This window comes from Loxodonta africana, chromosome 8 (genome assembly GCF_030014295.1).
Source record: "Loxodonta africana isolate mLoxAfr1 chromosome 8, mLoxAfr1.hap2, whole genome shotgun sequence".
Classification (NCBI taxonomy): Eukaryota; Metazoa; Chordata; class Mammalia; order Proboscidea; family Elephantidae; genus Loxodonta; species Loxodonta africana.
The window spans coordinates 57,923,800-57,941,240 of NC_087349.1; the positions used below are offsets into that span (position 1 = coordinate 57,923,800).

At 35.4% G+C, this 17,441-nt stretch overlaps 1 protein-coding gene across 1 annotated transcript in view; it reads left to right on the forward strand.

Annotated features, from left to right (window-relative positions):
• Window positions 1-17,441, forward strand: part of ADAM22 (ADAM metallopeptidase domain 22) — a 64,381-nt gene that overhangs the window by 33,467 nt on the left and 13,473 nt on the right. The window contains exons 17-19 of the mRNA XM_064290404.1: window positions 2,528-2,545; window positions 11,492-11,592; window positions 12,106-12,172. Of these exons, the coding sequence (XP_064146474.1) occupies window positions 2,528-2,545; window positions 11,492-11,592; window positions 12,106-12,172 (186 nt within the window). The remainder of the gene's footprint in view (window positions 1-2,527; window positions 2,546-11,491; window positions 11,593-12,105; window positions 12,173-17,441) is intronic.

Consider the following 17,441-nt stretch of genomic DNA (forward strand, 5'->3'; position numbering starts at 1 on the left):
GTCTCATATACTTCACTGAACTAAGAAGCACATTCCTCATGTGTATTACTGTTTGTTTTATAGGCCTGTCTAATCTTTGGCTGAAAGGTGGACTTCAGGAGTGGCTTCAGTTCTGAGTTAGCAGGGTGTTCGGGGGCCTTAATCTTGGGGGTTCCTCCAGTCTCTGTCAGACCAGTAAGTTTGGTCTTTTTTGTGTGAATTTGAATTTTTTGTTCTACTTTTTTCCCGCTCTGTCCAGGGCCCTCTATGGTGATCCCTGTCAGAGCAGTTGGTTGTGGTAGTCGGGCACCATCCACTTCTGGGCACAGGCTGGTGGAGCAGTGGTTCATGTGGTTCATTAGTCCTTTGCACTAGTATTTTCCTTGTGTCTTAGGTTTCCTTCATTCTGCTTTGCACCGAACGTGATAGGACCAATAGATGTGTCCTAGATGGCAGCTCGCAAGCTTTTAAGACCTCAGAAGCTACTCACCAAAGTAGGATGTAGAACATTTTCTTTATGGACTGTGTTATGCCAGCTGACCTAGATGTCACCCAAAACCATGGTCCCCAGTCCTCAGCCCCAGTAACTTGGTCCCTGAAGGTATTTGAATGTGTTTAGGAAGCTTCTATAACTTTGCCTTGGTCAAGTTGTGCTGCCTTCCTCTATATTGTGTGCTGTCTTTCCGTTCACCAAAATTAACACTTGTCTATGATCTAGTTAGTGATTTCCTCTCCCCAGGCCTCCCCTCTCTCGTAACCATCAAAGATTGTTTTTTTTTTCTTTATGTAAACCTTTTCTTGGATTTTTATAATAGTGGTCTCATATAATATTTGCCCTTTTGTGATGACTTGTTTCACTCAGTGTAATGCCCTCCAGATTCATCCATGTTGTGAGATGTTTGCAAGATTCATTGTTGTTGTTTATTGTTGCATAGTATTCCATTGTGTGTATGTACCATAATTTGTTTATCCATTCATCTGTTAATGGGCACTTAGGTTATTTCCATCTTTCTTGCGATTGTGAGTAATGCTGCAGTGAACATGGGTGTGCATATGTCTATTCGTCTGATTATTTTTCATGAGAATTCTTTTGAGGTTTTACTTTTTTTTTACATTTATGAATATATATGCTTTGCACATTAAGGGAAAAGATAAATCTTGTTCATACTGCAGTATCCTTTTTGTAAATAATTTTAACTCAAATGGTGAAAGTTTTAACATCACTAAAATGATTCAGAATATGTTTAAAAAATAGACTAGAAATTTTAGTACAGAAATCAAAGGCCATAAATATGAAGTTTTATATATTCCATCTGAAATCCAAAAACTAACTGAAGACCTAAGAACTGTTTTCTTATTAGCCCTTCCAATTAACCCACTTCCCCATTCTCTAAGCCTTTGGATGGGGAATAGCAGGAATAGCAAATGAGTAATATTCATGTGAAACTGGTGGATGGCTTAGGTAATTTTAGACTGAAGGAATCAAAAGTAAAATATGTTGAATAGAAAGATTCTAGGCTTTTTTTTTTTTTCCCACATCTGAGGGTTTCAGGAATGAAAGCTAATAAGCAACTAATTGGCACTTTTACCCTCTTTGCCCATCATGAAACATGATACTGACAATGTGGATGGACTGGATTGGCAAGTGAATGTGCTACAGATGAAGTCCGCGTAGAAACCTTGTCCTTGGTCTTAGAGCAAGGAACCCAGAAATACTGAGTTACTTGGCCTTTCTAACATGGCTTCAAAATTTTAATAATCCTGTTATGATAGTTAAAAAGTTAACACTTCTGGTGAAAAAAAGTCACTGGTACCTTACTACCAAACCTTCTAGGACGGATTTTGATTAAAGTTGGCTTATTTTGGAACTCGTGTAAGTATATGACCAAATAAAAAACTGAGACTAAACTTTGAATAAAGTATTCCCAGAGTGAATCTTCAGTGAATAAGTAGCAATAGCTTAGGAAGTCCGTAACAACCACGAACTAACAACTCCTACTTATCATACATGATGAAATAGCATATTCTGGTGTCAGTTTATGCTCTTCTCTTTGAAATTCTTAGTGTTAGTTGTAGTTTGGAATATATATTCTAAAAGGAATGGATTATGATTTTACTTCTATGAAAACCCAATTTATATAACTAGCTTGCTTCATTTATTTCATTATTTAAAATCAATGTCTGAAAACCTGTATTTGAAACAGGATTGACTTTAGAACATCACTATATGTTTAATACAATACAATTTATGTTAAAAAAACATTTACTCTTTAATCATTGCAACTTATTCATGCTTTTAAAAATGGATAGTTATTTGATAATATGGTCACTAAACCTTTAGTATCACTTCTGCTAATGATTGAGTAACATTTTTGTGTGTAGATATTCCCCATTTTAAATCTGCAACTCAGAATCCTCCAGTAGAGACCTTTCAGTGAATGGTAGAGCTATGTATTCGTGTTTAGTACTTTCTTAGATGAAAATCCTTTCTAGCTAACTAATTCCTGTGTTTTTTTTTGTTTTTTTCTCTCTTCTTGTCCATGAAAAGAAACTATCGAGAACAGAGGTATGTGATGAGAACAATCTGAACACATAACTCAAAGGTTTAAATCCTATGAGCATCTTTGGAATCTATACATGCAATTGGAAATCAAGTTCAGTTTCTTTTTATGCTACAATGATCATATACTAATCTTGGTTTTTTATGACCTTGAAATAATAATTTTAACATTGGTGGTGTGAAATGTGTTCATTTAAAGTAGATCTGTCAGTATTTAATCTTAAAAACTTATGGCTCTTTCATCCAACAATATTACAATTAGTGGAGGATCTAATTTGTGTTGTTCTTATAGTAATGTATATGGATATTGATTTTTTTTCCAGCTAAAGCAAACTTCTTCTGTATTAAGTTGTCACATCTTCGGCACCTTCTACTTAGTTTATCGACTTTTCCTCACATTTATAACAACACTCTTGTTACCTCATACTTTCCGAGAGATTTTTTTTTTTTTTTTGCTGTTATATTAATAACTTTGATATATAAGTGATAAAGTTTATTCAGGGGAATGTCCTGGTACTTGATGAGCCTATTTATCTCTGCATGAGAAAACGTTTTTGTATTAAATAGGCAATTGTGCAGGGAGTTAAAGAAATTTGCATAGTTGGGATCTCTAATTATCTCGTGTACTTTTTTGAATAAAAAAGCCCTTGGAAAAGGTCAGGCATCCCGTTCATCGTAACCTTAAGATCTATGTTTAACCAGCAGCATAAAAAGAGAGACAAAGCATTCATGTCCAAGATATTTATGCAGACTGCTGTTTCTTTAGTGTTTTCCTTTGTTTCATTAAATGCCTGTGGCAGATTAAGATATAATAAGCGTGGTGACACTTTTTCAGGCTCCAGTCTCAATTTTCATTCTTTCACAGATTAAAAAATTAAATTTTACTCTTTTGTGTCCTTTCACGTTGTAACTTGAAATCCTGGTAAGACTTTATCTATAAGTATCTATAAACCAAAACCCATTGCTGTCCAGTCGATTCCAACTCCTAAGTATGTATAAACCCACTACTGCATAGGGTCTGTGTAAATTAATGGTGCCCACAGGGCGTTTAGATCCTGGTCAGTTCGAATAGATATTAGAAACTGTTGCCCTTACCCTGGAGTAACTACTTCATTGTTTATGGAAAAAGTAAATCTGAGACAACAATCAGTTAAATTTTTTAAAATTTTAGAGTTTTAAATGCTTGTGTCCAAAAGCACTAGGGAAGAGCAGGTACCACGTAGGCTGCCTTTTGGGTAGAAGTTGATTAGCCATATCAGAATCTAAGGGTGGTAGCTTTCTTCAGTGGAAAATAAAATTAGGCAAATAAGATTGTCAAAAATTGATGATTCAGCTCCATTTCCCATAGCAGATAAAGGTATAATGTAACTTAATATTGATGAGTGTGTAAATAGAAAAGTAAAATGTTTTAGATATGTAACGTAGTAAAAGTTAAAACAGTACTCTAATACATATTCTCACTATAGAAACTACCCAGAATAAGACAATTGCCCAAATTACACAAAAATTATTAATATGTATAACTGCACCAACATCTCATTCTAACTCAGTATGTGCATAGGTATAGTGAAGAAAATTTTCACACTCACAATCTACTTTCCATGCCTGAATCTCCTTTCTATGCCTCCTGGTATCACTGACTCATAATTTCATCGGTCTCATCAGTCTGGCTACTCCTTTTGGATCTGGTTCATATTTTGAGAGATGTCACATCTTCAGCAGATACTTCATAGATTTTGGTATATCTCAGCATGACTTTTTCCCCTTGCCATAGCTCATAAATCTTTGATTTGCACAGTGGTTCTTAGAACAGAGAAGAGAAGGCAGTAGCAAAGAATGGACCTTAGATCAGGAAGTTATGAATGCGTAAATATCTTCAACAAGGAATCAGAAATCTACTTACTAGTATGTGATCTTGAGAAATAACAAACTTTCCTCAACTCTAAAATCAGAAAAAAAAAATTTTGTAATCTGCGAGTGAAGGGAAGTTATTAATATGTGATTTTTGGCAAATTTTGTGTTTCTCTGTTCTTCTAAAAAAAGAGGTGGATGTGGTTCTAAAATAGTGGAGCCCAAATATTGGTTGAGCTGTTGGAAGTGTTAGAGACTGTAAAGTTTTACTTTGACACTAGATGTAAAACCATATTAAATATGTAAATGTTACATGCTTATGAATGATGTAGTGGTACAGAAATGCCAAATTGGGTATAACTTTTAATTTATTGGGGAAGATGGGCAAGTAATTCTCTGAATGACCCTGATAGTCTGATAAATTTTTTCTCCTGAGAATGTGTCCTCAAAGTTTTCCTTTTATTGAAGGAAAGGGATATATATATATAATTGCAAGTCTGACAGAAAGTGAGAAGCAAGCCCACTTTTTTTTCTTTTTGTTTACGAAACTACTTAATGAAAAACAGAAGCCCCATTCTTGGGCACAGTGGAGGCAAAACCACACATCGGAACAATATCACTTTAAATTTACCAGAGTCTCCATGTAAAGGATAGAACCATGGAATGAAGGGGCCAGGAAAAAGCCTTAGACATTATGTAGTTAGAAGGATGATCAGTTACCTTTTTCCTTATAGTTTTTAGTAAAGAAGACCTCTGCCGTTTTTTCAATTTGATTTTGTTTTGTTATAGCATAATTGCTTTAGAACTTTAACAGCAGTATACTTTGTAAAAGGAAGCATAAGTTTGAGTTTTAGTTTTCAGACAGTTTTGCAAATAGCAATAGAATAAGAAACATTAATTGAACTTGGATATATAGAACATCCATTTTCAGTTGAAATCTTATTCTCTTTTTTGTGTAAAATGAACATATCATTATGATTATCAAGAAATAGTGCAATTAGATCACATCTTTCTGATCCATGCTTTTACTTTAAGCAGAAACCCTTCTTCTGCCCGTTTCTTTTCTCTCTCACCTGTTGTAGCCACTTTGCATTTTCCATGTGAACCTCCCACCTTTTCTCAGACCTTTCTTAGTTTGTTTTTATATTATTTCAGTGATATTCACCCATCTGTTAGGGTGGTTTGGTACACACTATACAATATTCTTTTAAGCAGTAAAGTAACATTTCCATTAAGAGACAACCCAGATATCAAACAAGCATAAGAGACTCCTTCAGCATTAAGTTTTAGACTTGGTTAAATGTTTTATTTTTCATTGTATTCTCATTTTGAGTATACAGATGGTTCTTTAAATATTATAGTTCAGTGGATGCTTTGAGGAATGGTCAGACTTCCCTCGTAACAAGTTCAGCTATTTGCCTAAAGACTTTTGGAATAATCCAAGAAATGTTCCTTTTTAAATTTAGAATGGCAACAACTATATGATTTATAATTATGAACACGTTAAGAGTTGGCCTGATGGTGTCTTCTGAAGTAGAGTAAGAACAATTAAGCACTAAGCATGGGTATTATAGACTGGGGAGAAATAATAATGACAGTTCGCATGAATCAGCTCCTCTTGAGTCATTAGGTTATAGGGGTTGGTCTTTGCCTTAGAGAATAGGAACTACCTTAAAAAGAACATTATTAAATGGTATATATCCATTCAAAACACAAAATGAAGTACTAAATCAAAGTTATATGGGGGAGGGGACGTGGAAATAACCTGCAATTAATGTATGAAGAGACCCTTTTTTTTTTTTTTGAGGAAAAAAAACTTAGTTAAGTAAAATGAACAGTAGCTTTTTTTTTCTTTTTGTCATTATTTACAAAAAAATTTATGCACATTTCTAAAATATCTACATGTAACGTGGGAATTATGACATAGTTCTCCCATTATAAAACTTGGCAGTGATTAAACCCCCCAGCATGGTAGTCACTTGAGGGGTTCCAAAATTCTATAAAACAAGTAGAACACTGAAAATTTGCAAACAAAGCCATAACTATAATAAAGGACTGGAAAAATTAATTAGATATTAAAATGTTAATTGGGCTATTTAGGTATAAGTTTGCATTTTGCATTTATTATTTATAATCAATGATGAAATGTTAATTCTATTGATGATGGGAACCCAGTATTCTCTATCTTCACTAAAGGTCAAACAAGAAGAAATAAGTTTGTGATGGTATATAATAGATTAATATTGAAAAAAGGATAAATTTTTGGACAGTGAAGAGTTTAAAATATTATTATTCAGAGATCTTAAACAAAATTCATAGCCTCTATCATTAACACTTTCGTGCATGTACCCTGAAGAAGGTTACATGCAGTCCTTTTGAAATTATAAGAATGCAGAGATGTAGTTTCTATGTTTTAGAGACTTCACAATTGAGATAGATAAGAAATTCATCTTCCAAAGATGATAAAAACTTGGCTGTGCCCCAGAAGTACATTAAACTAAAACTTCCTTCCAACCCTTTGACTGAAGTCCACAGTTGATAATGTTTAGCATGTAGGATGTTTGTATACTGTGTAAAACTGACGGTGGACTGGAGAAAAGTCACAGTGAAGGGGTGGTTAAAAATGCCTAGTTAACAAAAGAACAAACTGGGCCCCATCCATTGTGAGAAGCAGCCCACTTACACCAGCAGTGTCAGCTTAGGGAGCCTTTGGGTAAATGCCTAAATGTCAGAGCCACGTAAAGAGAGGGTAATCTGGGGGATAGAGTAATGGAAAGGTCAAATATAGTTCAAAGCACTTATTTATTAATTTGAATTTGGTGAGGCACATGTCATCACCTTATAAAGATTATCATTAAAAATAATAGTGACTGATAACCATAAAGATTATTGTTAGAAAGCCAATATTGATGGGACATTCTCTGATACTCTTTTGTAAATATTAATATGATACTAAAGGGAAGTTTCATCTGTGAGGCAACATACAGAACTATGATTTTGAGAGCACTTTTCAAGCATTGAGGGAATATTTTGTTGATACAAGGTAAAACAAAATATGATTCCAGAGATTAATGATCTCTTACATAGGAAGATATATCATTCTTCCTGTTTTATTAACACTTAAATATGGGGGGTGTATTATTTTTCCTTTAAAACTCGTGTTTCGTAATATGTAATGATCATAGGATAACCATAATGAACTGAAGCCACTTAAAGAATTAAAAATTATTTTGAAGGAAAATATATAAAAGAATTATGGTTGTATTAGTCTTACATACAAATCTAGTGAGAAAGTCTACTTTCTTAAGTTGAAAGAGAGAGGAGTAAATTTATTCAAACAAATTTGAATATGTGCTTTTTATCAGTTGAAAAACCTTTTTCAGAATTATAGAGATGCGTGACTATATAGCATTGAAGTAATATGAGGAGTATTCAATCATTCAAAAGAAGGAATGACCAAGGATTTTAAACATTTACGACAATATGGGAATAAGTATAACCAAGGAAATATCTCAAAATGGCATTTTTGGGTAGAATTTAATATTGGCAAATAACCAAGATTAGCGTAGTAACTACAGAAAAAACAAATGGAAAAGGAGTTAAAGAATCTGTGCCTTCATTGGATACCTGTTTAAGTATAGCTTTGTTTAAAATTAGTTCTGGACTTGTTTGTGGTACCTCCAACAATAGCACTGAATGGAACTAAATCAAGTTTTGTATGCAGTTGGCTCTTAGGGACCTTTACTTTGGCTAATAAGGGAGGAGGGTTGAGTGGGTCACCCTGTGTAATCCTGCAGATTACATGGATGTTCCCTTGTTGCACTCTTAATTACAGTGAGATAGAGAGCTGAGGTCACCTACCAACTGCCTATAAACATCCTTCTATAATTTCAACAAGAATTCGGTTATCTTTTCAACACTTCCCTGCTCTTGGTAAATTACCTTCCCTCACATAGTCTGCTGTCCAGTTACAGAATGTCCTTTTTGATTCACCTTTGAATCTATTTCAGTTTGTTCATATTCCTGTTAAATGAACAAGGAAAGCCCAAATTGAACACAGAACTCTAATAAGGACTTAATTGGATTAAATTATAGAACATAGCTTAGAAATTAATCACGTCTTTTAAAATCAAATCAAAGTTACTTACTTTATGTAATTCTTACAAATCATGATTCACCAGTGAGGGTGGGGGTGGGGGATGGAGAAACTGTGCTTTATCTGGGCAAGAGCTGTCTCTCCCAGCAATTCTCCTTCAGCACTAAATTTATTAAAAAAAAAAGATAAAACTGCAGTGAACATCTCCAAGTGTAATGAAGTTACAGCAAAAAGACTCATCTTTCCATGTTTTTCTCCCAAAATAAGGCTGTATTCATCCAAACTGTAAAGACTTCTGTGATTGCATTTCTGACCTCTGCAGTAGAATGACTTGTCACATGAATTAATAATCTTACGTGTTGTTATAGATTGGATTCATGTAGATCATTACCCCTACTTCTTTTTTTCCTGATATAATATTTGTATATGTCTGTGTTCGTGTCTGTGTCTTGTTTTCTGACTCTGAAATGTTTATTGTGCCTTAGACAATTACCCCAGGGAGATTATGTAAAAAAGCCTGGAGATGGCGACTCTTTTTATAGCGACATTGCTCCTGGAGTCAGCACAAACTCAGCGTCTAGTTCTAAGAAGAGGTCTGCTTTTCTGTCGCATTTTCAGATTTCTACCTGTTCCATCACACATTATTCCATTAGTCAGAACATTTCATTATTTTGCAGCAGGTTTGATTACTTCTTCCTTCTTTCTTGAATGTTAACTAATAGTATCCTTTGTTCTTTGATTACTGGTACTTCAAAATGCCATATGCTCAGAACCACTTGTTTTGCAAATCAGGCCACAAAATCCAAACAAAAAATGCAGCAACCCTAAATCTGTATACAAACCCCAGGTGTTTCAGTCTTAATCTTGTAATGGCTTAAGAAAACAGTACTTAATAATATTTTAAATGGTGAGCTTTATGTCATGTTTGGTAGTCAAAGAAAAAGGTTACTGTCATGCTTCAGTAAAAGCAGTTATTAAAATTAATTGGTAATATAAATGCTGTGTTGAGTATTTTTTAATTTTGAATATAGCAAAGCGAAGCTCGCTGTGAAACAGATCTCTGTGAATCGTATATTTGAATATTACCATCTTGCCTTTTATTCCTGGGATAATTATTTCTAGCCTTCATAACTTACAGCTTGGTTGCCAAATTAAGTATGTTTAATATCTGCCTAAGTATTTTAGCACAGATGGGGTTAATATAATTTATATGTCTTAAACTTTGATGCTGTATTCTTGCTCTAGGATCTTAAGGTATATAAGACCGTTTAAAATTCTGCATGTTTTATTTATAATTACTTAATAACATAAACTGATAGAAGAAATAAATAGTAGGAACGTGATAGAAAATGAGACCTATACTGACACTGAAGGAAGCTAAAATATTCCTGTGGAAGAGTTTCTTTTAAGGTTGGCTATTTTTTTTATAGGGGTGGGATGAATAAGAAGAAATATTTGGTAGCCCCATGGATTACATTCATCATGTTAGTTACTTTGTAGACTGAAGGGGAAATTTCTGTTTGAGAGGAAATGTTCTCTCTTCTGGAATTCTGCATAGAATGAATCATCTGTAAAAATTCACAATAGACCTCACTCTTTATAAACATTACCCAGAAATGAAAATTTAAGGAATTTTTCTGGGAGAAAACCTGTGAGATCTGGGAACACTATTTTAAAAAGAACTATGGTAAACATGAAGGATTCTTTTCACTTGAATAACATAGCTTAATATAGAAACACTAGTTTTGTACAAGGAGTACAGCTCTATAGAAGACAAAAATTTATGCTTTTAAATAATTGGGGCCTTTAAGAAAAAAATTTTTTTTTTTTTTTTGGCTAAGCGAATAAGAAAGCTAAGGAACTACTTAAATTTCTCAGTATATATATATTTTTTGGTCAAATATTATAAATTAAATAACAGTAAATAAGTGGAACAATCAATGGGTATCCTTTTGTACAAAATATGAGTCATTCTATAATTAGCAAGCCATATTTGAAAAAGCCCCAACCTAGGGAATTAATCATGTAATAATTGTTCTGAGTTCCATTTATTTTCATTCATCCAGTAGAAGATTCTTTTTAAAAAGACATTTTTAGTAATTAACCAGAGTGATAATATGGTAAAGATTTTAAGTACTGTATAGTGCTGTTTTCTAATTGGAGTGCTGTTTTCTAAAGTACCTCAAAAATAGCTTAAAATGTCATTTGAATAATTCCCAGATTTGAGCCAAATTTCAGTGGGTTATGATTTTTAAGCAGCTAAAAATTGTATATGTAGTTTGTCAAAATATTTTTCTTACTTGGTACAAGGTAGGTGTATAAATTTTGCTTCTTGTAGACTTCGTTTAAAGATGGTGGATACAAATAGTAGAAAGGATTAATGGTACATGGGCTTTGTGAGAGACACTTCCATGATAACTATCTGATACAATTTAGCTATTGGACAGTTAACCAACGTGTATTACAGTTTTTCGGACCATATTTATAGAGAAAATGCCAATTTTCAGAAAATAACTTTATTACTTAAGAAAACCTAAATACTACTTTCATAAAGGTTAACCAGGTGTAGTTGAGCAAATCTCAATGAAATCTCTTAGAAGTCCATGTTCTCATAATATTTGAATGGAAACCATTGCTTTACAATTAAGAAACATCTATGGTGGGACCCCATTATAAGTCTGCTGCTGGGGTTTTATAACCGAAATGTGTAGAGAATTTGCTGTATGTGGTTGCCCTGTTCTGGGGAATGTCAATTGGCTGCAGTATAACCTGATTCTTTTTAATTACAATCTATTGTAATGGGGTTCCATTGTATTTGACTTTTCTTAAATTGAATGTCATGTAACTCTGCCTTCTTCATGAAGACTTTCATGTTCTCTTCATTCTCTCATTTCAGATTTTTTTTTAAATTCAACACACAGTAATACTTAGAAGTTTTGCTTACTGATTTCAAAATATTAATTCAAATACACTTTTGAACAGCTTATAAATATTTTTAATTTCAGGTCAAATGGACTCTCTCATTCTTGGAGTGAAAGAATTCCAGACACAAAGCATATTTCAGACATCTGTGAAAATGGGCGACCTCGAAGTAACTCTTGGCAAGGTATAAGGCAGCATTCAGAATCCACTTATCCATGTAACCCAAGTTCTGCGTCTTTGATCCCTGGTTGTAAACACTTTGTTGTTTTTTCTGTAAGCTCTTTAGCTTTTCTCCCAACAGAGAGAAGGATACTTAGTATGAAGGTCCAGTTCTTTTTTCTTGGATGGGAAATGATGATTCAGTAACATCAGTACACTAGACAAATTGAGAAGGCTATACAGGGCTACAAACCCCCATATTTTCAGGTGATGCTAGTTGTGAATTGGAGCCCTGGTGGTGCAGTGATTAAGCATTTGACTGCTAACCAAAGGGTCGGCAGTTCGAATCCACCAGCAGCTCCTTGGAAACCCTATGGGACAGTTCTGCTGTGTCCTATGGGGTTGCTATAAATTGGAAGCAACTCAGTGACAATTTTTTTTTTTTTTTAAAGTTGTGAATTATATGCTCTTGAAATCTTATGTAATTAGGGCAATTGTTTATTTATGTGCCTATCTCGCTATAAACCATCTTTTTCAGGTAACCTGGGAGGCAACAGAAAGAAAATCAGAGGCAAAAGATTTAGACCTCGGTCTAATTCAACTGAGTAAGTCTGAACCTCTAATGGTAAAAGGAACTCCAAGGTCCTGTGCAATCAGTGTCAAAAGCTGATTATCCAGATAGCCAAAGAACCATAAACCAAGCCTCTGGTTTTAGTTTTGTCTTTTCAATTCCTTTTTGCCCTTTTAAAATTAACCATGACTTTTCTCTTTTACATAGGCATCTCCGCAACTGTACCCATACCAATATTCACTGATAGCAGGGGTTTCACCCTTGCTGCAGGCTTTGTCCTCCAGTAACCTGCCATTGTGGTGTCTTGGTTCTGTATTTGAAGGGAATTTTGATAACATCCCTTTCTTTTCATCACCTGGCGTCCAACCATTTCAGAAGGGTCACCCTTCCTCTCCTCAATACTCACACAGCCTGGAAGCATCAGGGAAAATTCCGTACTAGAGCATGATACTGCTCATGGTCTGAAACCACTGCTCGGAGGTCTTCATGGCTGCAATCTAACCATTCTCTCAGACTAATGAAACAAGTTTCCCTTTTCAATTTTCCTTCGGAGAACATTTAAAAGGGCATTTACCTAAACTTAACTGAGTCATTGTTACTAAATGCAACATGATCCTTTTTCAATGTTAGCTACATGTTTCTAGGGGGGTGGGGGTCAGAAGTTACATTTAAAGTAGTTTGCAGTGAAGTAATCACCATGCACTTTTTTGTTTGTTTCTGCACTTAAGAAAGTACGAGCGTAACAAAGCTTCATCAAACCGTTACCTGTCTTCGTGGAATAAAACATACCCTTAGTATCCTTCTGGACTGACCTTGCCACCTGATTTAATTACCTGTACTTTTTGACCCATCTAAAACAAATTGAATTATTTCTCAGTGCAGTGGTAGTTATTATTCCCAGGACGTCTGTTGCTTCTTCATGCCTTAATGTTTTAAAAATCCCAGTAGCTGGTATTTGTTAACTGCTTGTCAGAAACTTATGTTAGCTCTTCCATCATATACTCTGCCTTTTTCAGTCCAGGAATAATAACATTGCCCTGAAATTTGGACCTTCCAGCTGAATGGTATTGTCTTGTAAGTGGCTTGTCAAAGTTTACTAGAGGATACTTACCTTAGAAATAGTAGACAATGTTTAGTGATACAATTGCATGGTCCAGAATGGTATCACAAAACTCCATCATAAATAACTAATCTATTAGAGTTTATCTTACACATTCCCAAAGCGCTTGGATGCTTTAGGTCTCATTATTGATAAACTCTTCTTGGAATGTTTTTTTGGTTTGTTTTGCATGAGGTCACTTGGTAAGAGCTCCTTAGCTGATTTCAGTTGCTCACAAGAGTACAGATAAAACTGCAAAATGTTCTTTAGAACTTCCTTTGTGTGCTATTTAGTTTCCTAACTGTATTTCCTATAACAAGGCTTTGAAAACTAAGTGAAAAAAATAGAAACAAACAAAAGATTCAATATTATGTTAAAGCTATATGTTTAGGACCCAAAGAAGTCTTTGTGTTTGGCAAGATTCATATAATATTTCCTAGAGTGATCACTTATTGTCTTTGTGTTTAAAATCGCTACTCATATCACGTGATTAAAAATTACGATAGCAAAAAAAAAAAAAAAAATCTGATACCACAGATAGCCCTTGTAAAATCTTTCTTGTGAGATAATCAAGTTATTATATTTAATAAGATGTCAAATGGAAACATTTTTGTGAGAGAGAAGCATTAAGGACTCCCTCAGATTGTTCGGATTTTTTAGATTTGGGTTACATGACCTGTGTATTAAATGGAGCCAAGTTTGTGAAGCTGACCACTATTCTCACATACTCTGATTTATGGGAACTGTCTCTCTCTATATCTTATAAGGATTCCTAATACACAGTTTATCAAGAATTATGTTGACTTTTTTTTATACTTTCCATAGTTAAATAATCCCATTTGTTTTATTTCTGATATAACAATATCATTTGTGTGACTGTAAGAGGAGCAGAATGACCACAAACATAACTTTTTTATTTTTTAGATTAAGTGGTATTATCAAGTCCATTATTTCAGCCTTCCCTTTAGTATCTCATCATCCCAAAGGATGATGAAAAACAGGGCCATGAATTAAAACATGCAACGTAAATGCATGCTCTGCTAATTAACAAAATAAAATGTCCTTTGTGTACTGTATTGTTTTTCCACTCAAAAGCTTTTGCATCTTCCTCACTGTTGTACATAATGTAAAAAAAAATTTTTGGCTCAGACTTTCTATTATATATTGTGTTTTTACAGGAGGGAGCCCCAAGCACCTGAGCCTGGGCACTCCCTCGCCCAGACAGTCCCATCCCAAGGCATAAGCCCAGGGGGCTCTGACAGCCCCCAGACAGGGAGTCTGGATCACAGGTCAGTCTCCACCTGCCCCTTCATTCTGGGCTGCCACTTAATCTCCTTCCAAGTCCCTTCCTTGGCTGAGAACAGGGTCATTTGATCTCTGACTGAGCCCCATGTTTGCTCGGAGGTGCTCCTGGTCCAGCCAGCACCAGCTATTCTTCCTCCGCCTTTCCATCCTGGAGAACACAAAGGGCTCTCCTACCCCGTCTAACCCATTTTTTTTGCATGTTGCGCTACAAGCCAAGTCAAGCCACACAGGCAGGTTTAGAGCAATTTGATACGCTCCATCACTCCAGCCACCTAGAGATGTTAGAAAGCCCTCTGTGAATATACTTTCACGGGCAGATCCCCAGAAGGAGCAAACATTTGCGAGCTCTCATGGATCACAGCTTTCTGAAATGCTCCCTGAAACAGGCAAAGCTCCGTCAAATGCAAATCAAGCCATGTGGTGTGGGTTTCCTGTAACAGCCATGCACCAGTCCTCTGGGCTCGTAAGATTATCAGTGAAAGGAACAAATGTCTCCTGGAAGTGGCTGTCTACTTGTAGGTGACTCAGTTTGCTGTGTGGCTATGTATCACCAGACTACAGCTGCATGGGCTTTTCTACGGTTTTCCCCAGGCCAGAGCATTCACCAGCCTTCATCTGTGGCTTGCTTTTTGACTTTTCCTTTTGGTTCAGAGTCTCAGTGGAAATCATTATGCAAGTTTTAATTGACTATCTCCTTGAAAAGCACAAGTTGGCAATGATAGTGGCTGAAGGAAAAACAAGTGTGAATTGGTCCTGAGTCAGGAGACATTGTTTTAGCAAAAATGGTCTTATAAACATAAAAAGCAATAAAACCCTTCTCTTAGGAGGGAAATTCATGATGTTATTCTGTGGAGGACATTAGTTATAGCTAATAGTGAAAGAAAGGACTATGAAAAAAATCTGGTTTTTATGTATGTATAGAACTATGGAAATGTAGTCTTGATTTAAATGTATTTGCAAACACCTTAAACGCTAAATATGGAGGAAAGAAGCAAACTCTAACCAAAAATAGTGTATTTTACATTTTTCTCATTTTTTCCAAACAACTTAAAATTTTATAGAGCTTAAATCTTCATTTTCTGTAGTATCTCTAGAAGACCCTTTAAAAATGAGAAAATGCAGTAAAACCTCCAAATTCTTCCAATATTGAATCTATATTATTTTACAAGGGCAAATTCTAAGGGGATGTGGTTTTGCTTTGTTCCCAGAGTAAAATTCAAAGGGGAAACTCTCTGAAAAGAAACAAACTTGTACCTCAAATTTTACTACCTCTGACATTTTCCTTTTGTACAGTAATTCTGATCTAGACTCTGCCAGATCCAGCAAGGAGGTGTTAATCAGGTCATTCTTATCCTCTGGCAGTCAGTCATGTTCAGACACTTGGAAGGCAACTTCTGAGAGCCATTTCCTAATGGAAGCATGAATGCCTTAGTCTGGAGTGCACAAAGAGGAAGAAGGAACATTGCAGCTGCCACAAAATGCCTTAACCCAGCTTCAAGATCATGGAGGCCTATTTGGACCACACTCGATGTGTGCTGGGCTCCAGGATCAGAAGAGCGGGTCCCTTTCTGCTCTTCACAGAGTGGACTGGAGAGTGCTTTCTTATTAACTCCAGCTTGGGGTCTGCTCTAGGGAGTGAGACAGAGGCTATATTAACATCCTTCCTTTCATATTGGAGAGAGATCTTTGCTCCTTTTTATTGTTCTTGGGGAGTTACATGCCCAAACACCAGGTTGGAATTGCAGCTACCTGAATATTCTCAAAAAGCACCATTATTATTTGAAAACCAAGAAGCCAAATGAGAGATGGCCTGGAAAAAGCCACTTTGGAGGTGGGTGAATGGGACTGCTGACAGTGCTATGATTGAAAGGGAGCTTCTGATTCACCTTGGGAAGCCACTGGAAAAGGCTTTCCTTGAAATGTTGAATACATTCTGGAATGCCTTGAGCCTTGTTGTAGCTGAGATTATTCTCATGTCATTGTACAGATTGCCTCATAGTCATCCAACATCCATCCTGGTTTATTTGCCATAGTCACTTGCATTTGGAGGGTGAAGACATCCTTGCTAAGCTTATGCTGTGTATTTTCAGATTTTCTATCTTGTTCTGCTTTCTTTGTTCCTTCCATTGCTTTCTGCAGGTATTTAAACCCATGGTTCAAAAGAGACTATAATGTAGCTAAGTGGGTAGAAGATGTGAATAAAAACACTGAAGGACCATACTTTAGGTATTTTATAAATTAATTTTATATCTTTTTAAAAAATCTCCCAGCACATAGAAAAACTGTAGTGTGACTGGATCTCTATCTTGTATCTCCCAATACAAGTTCCTGTAGCTGGAAAAGGGTTCTTGTTTATTTGCTGCCTATTGATCTCTGTTTTTGGCTTCATGAGCAAGTCTAGTCCTTTTCTGAATGTTTCAAATGAAGCCATTTGAAAGGGTTGCCATATAGTGCATGTCCCTACCACCATCTTGAGCTTTTTAGTAGCTGTCTCTTTATTTGATGCTGTGTAGTGTTCTGTGGGCATGAAACATACTTTCCACTAATGAAGAAGCACTATTAACCTGAACAATTTAATTTCTAGAATCTAGTGGCTTCATAATGCATTTTTCTTACCACCTAAGAGTGCATAGTGCATACGAAAACACAAGGAAAAACGTGAAAAGAAACTAAGTGAAATGTAATGGAATTTTACTTCGGGTAAAAACAGTGAATTGATCTAACCTGAAGATCATTGAAATAATATTGACCACAGGAGAATATGTGGGATGAGTTTAGATTTCATGTGCTCAGTACAGACAGTTGCTACCAGAGAAGGGCTGTGCTGAGAAGAGTTGTACAGAGTTTAAAGGAGTTTCTAAGTAATTCTTCATGCTGATGATAATGTTTTTGTTTAATA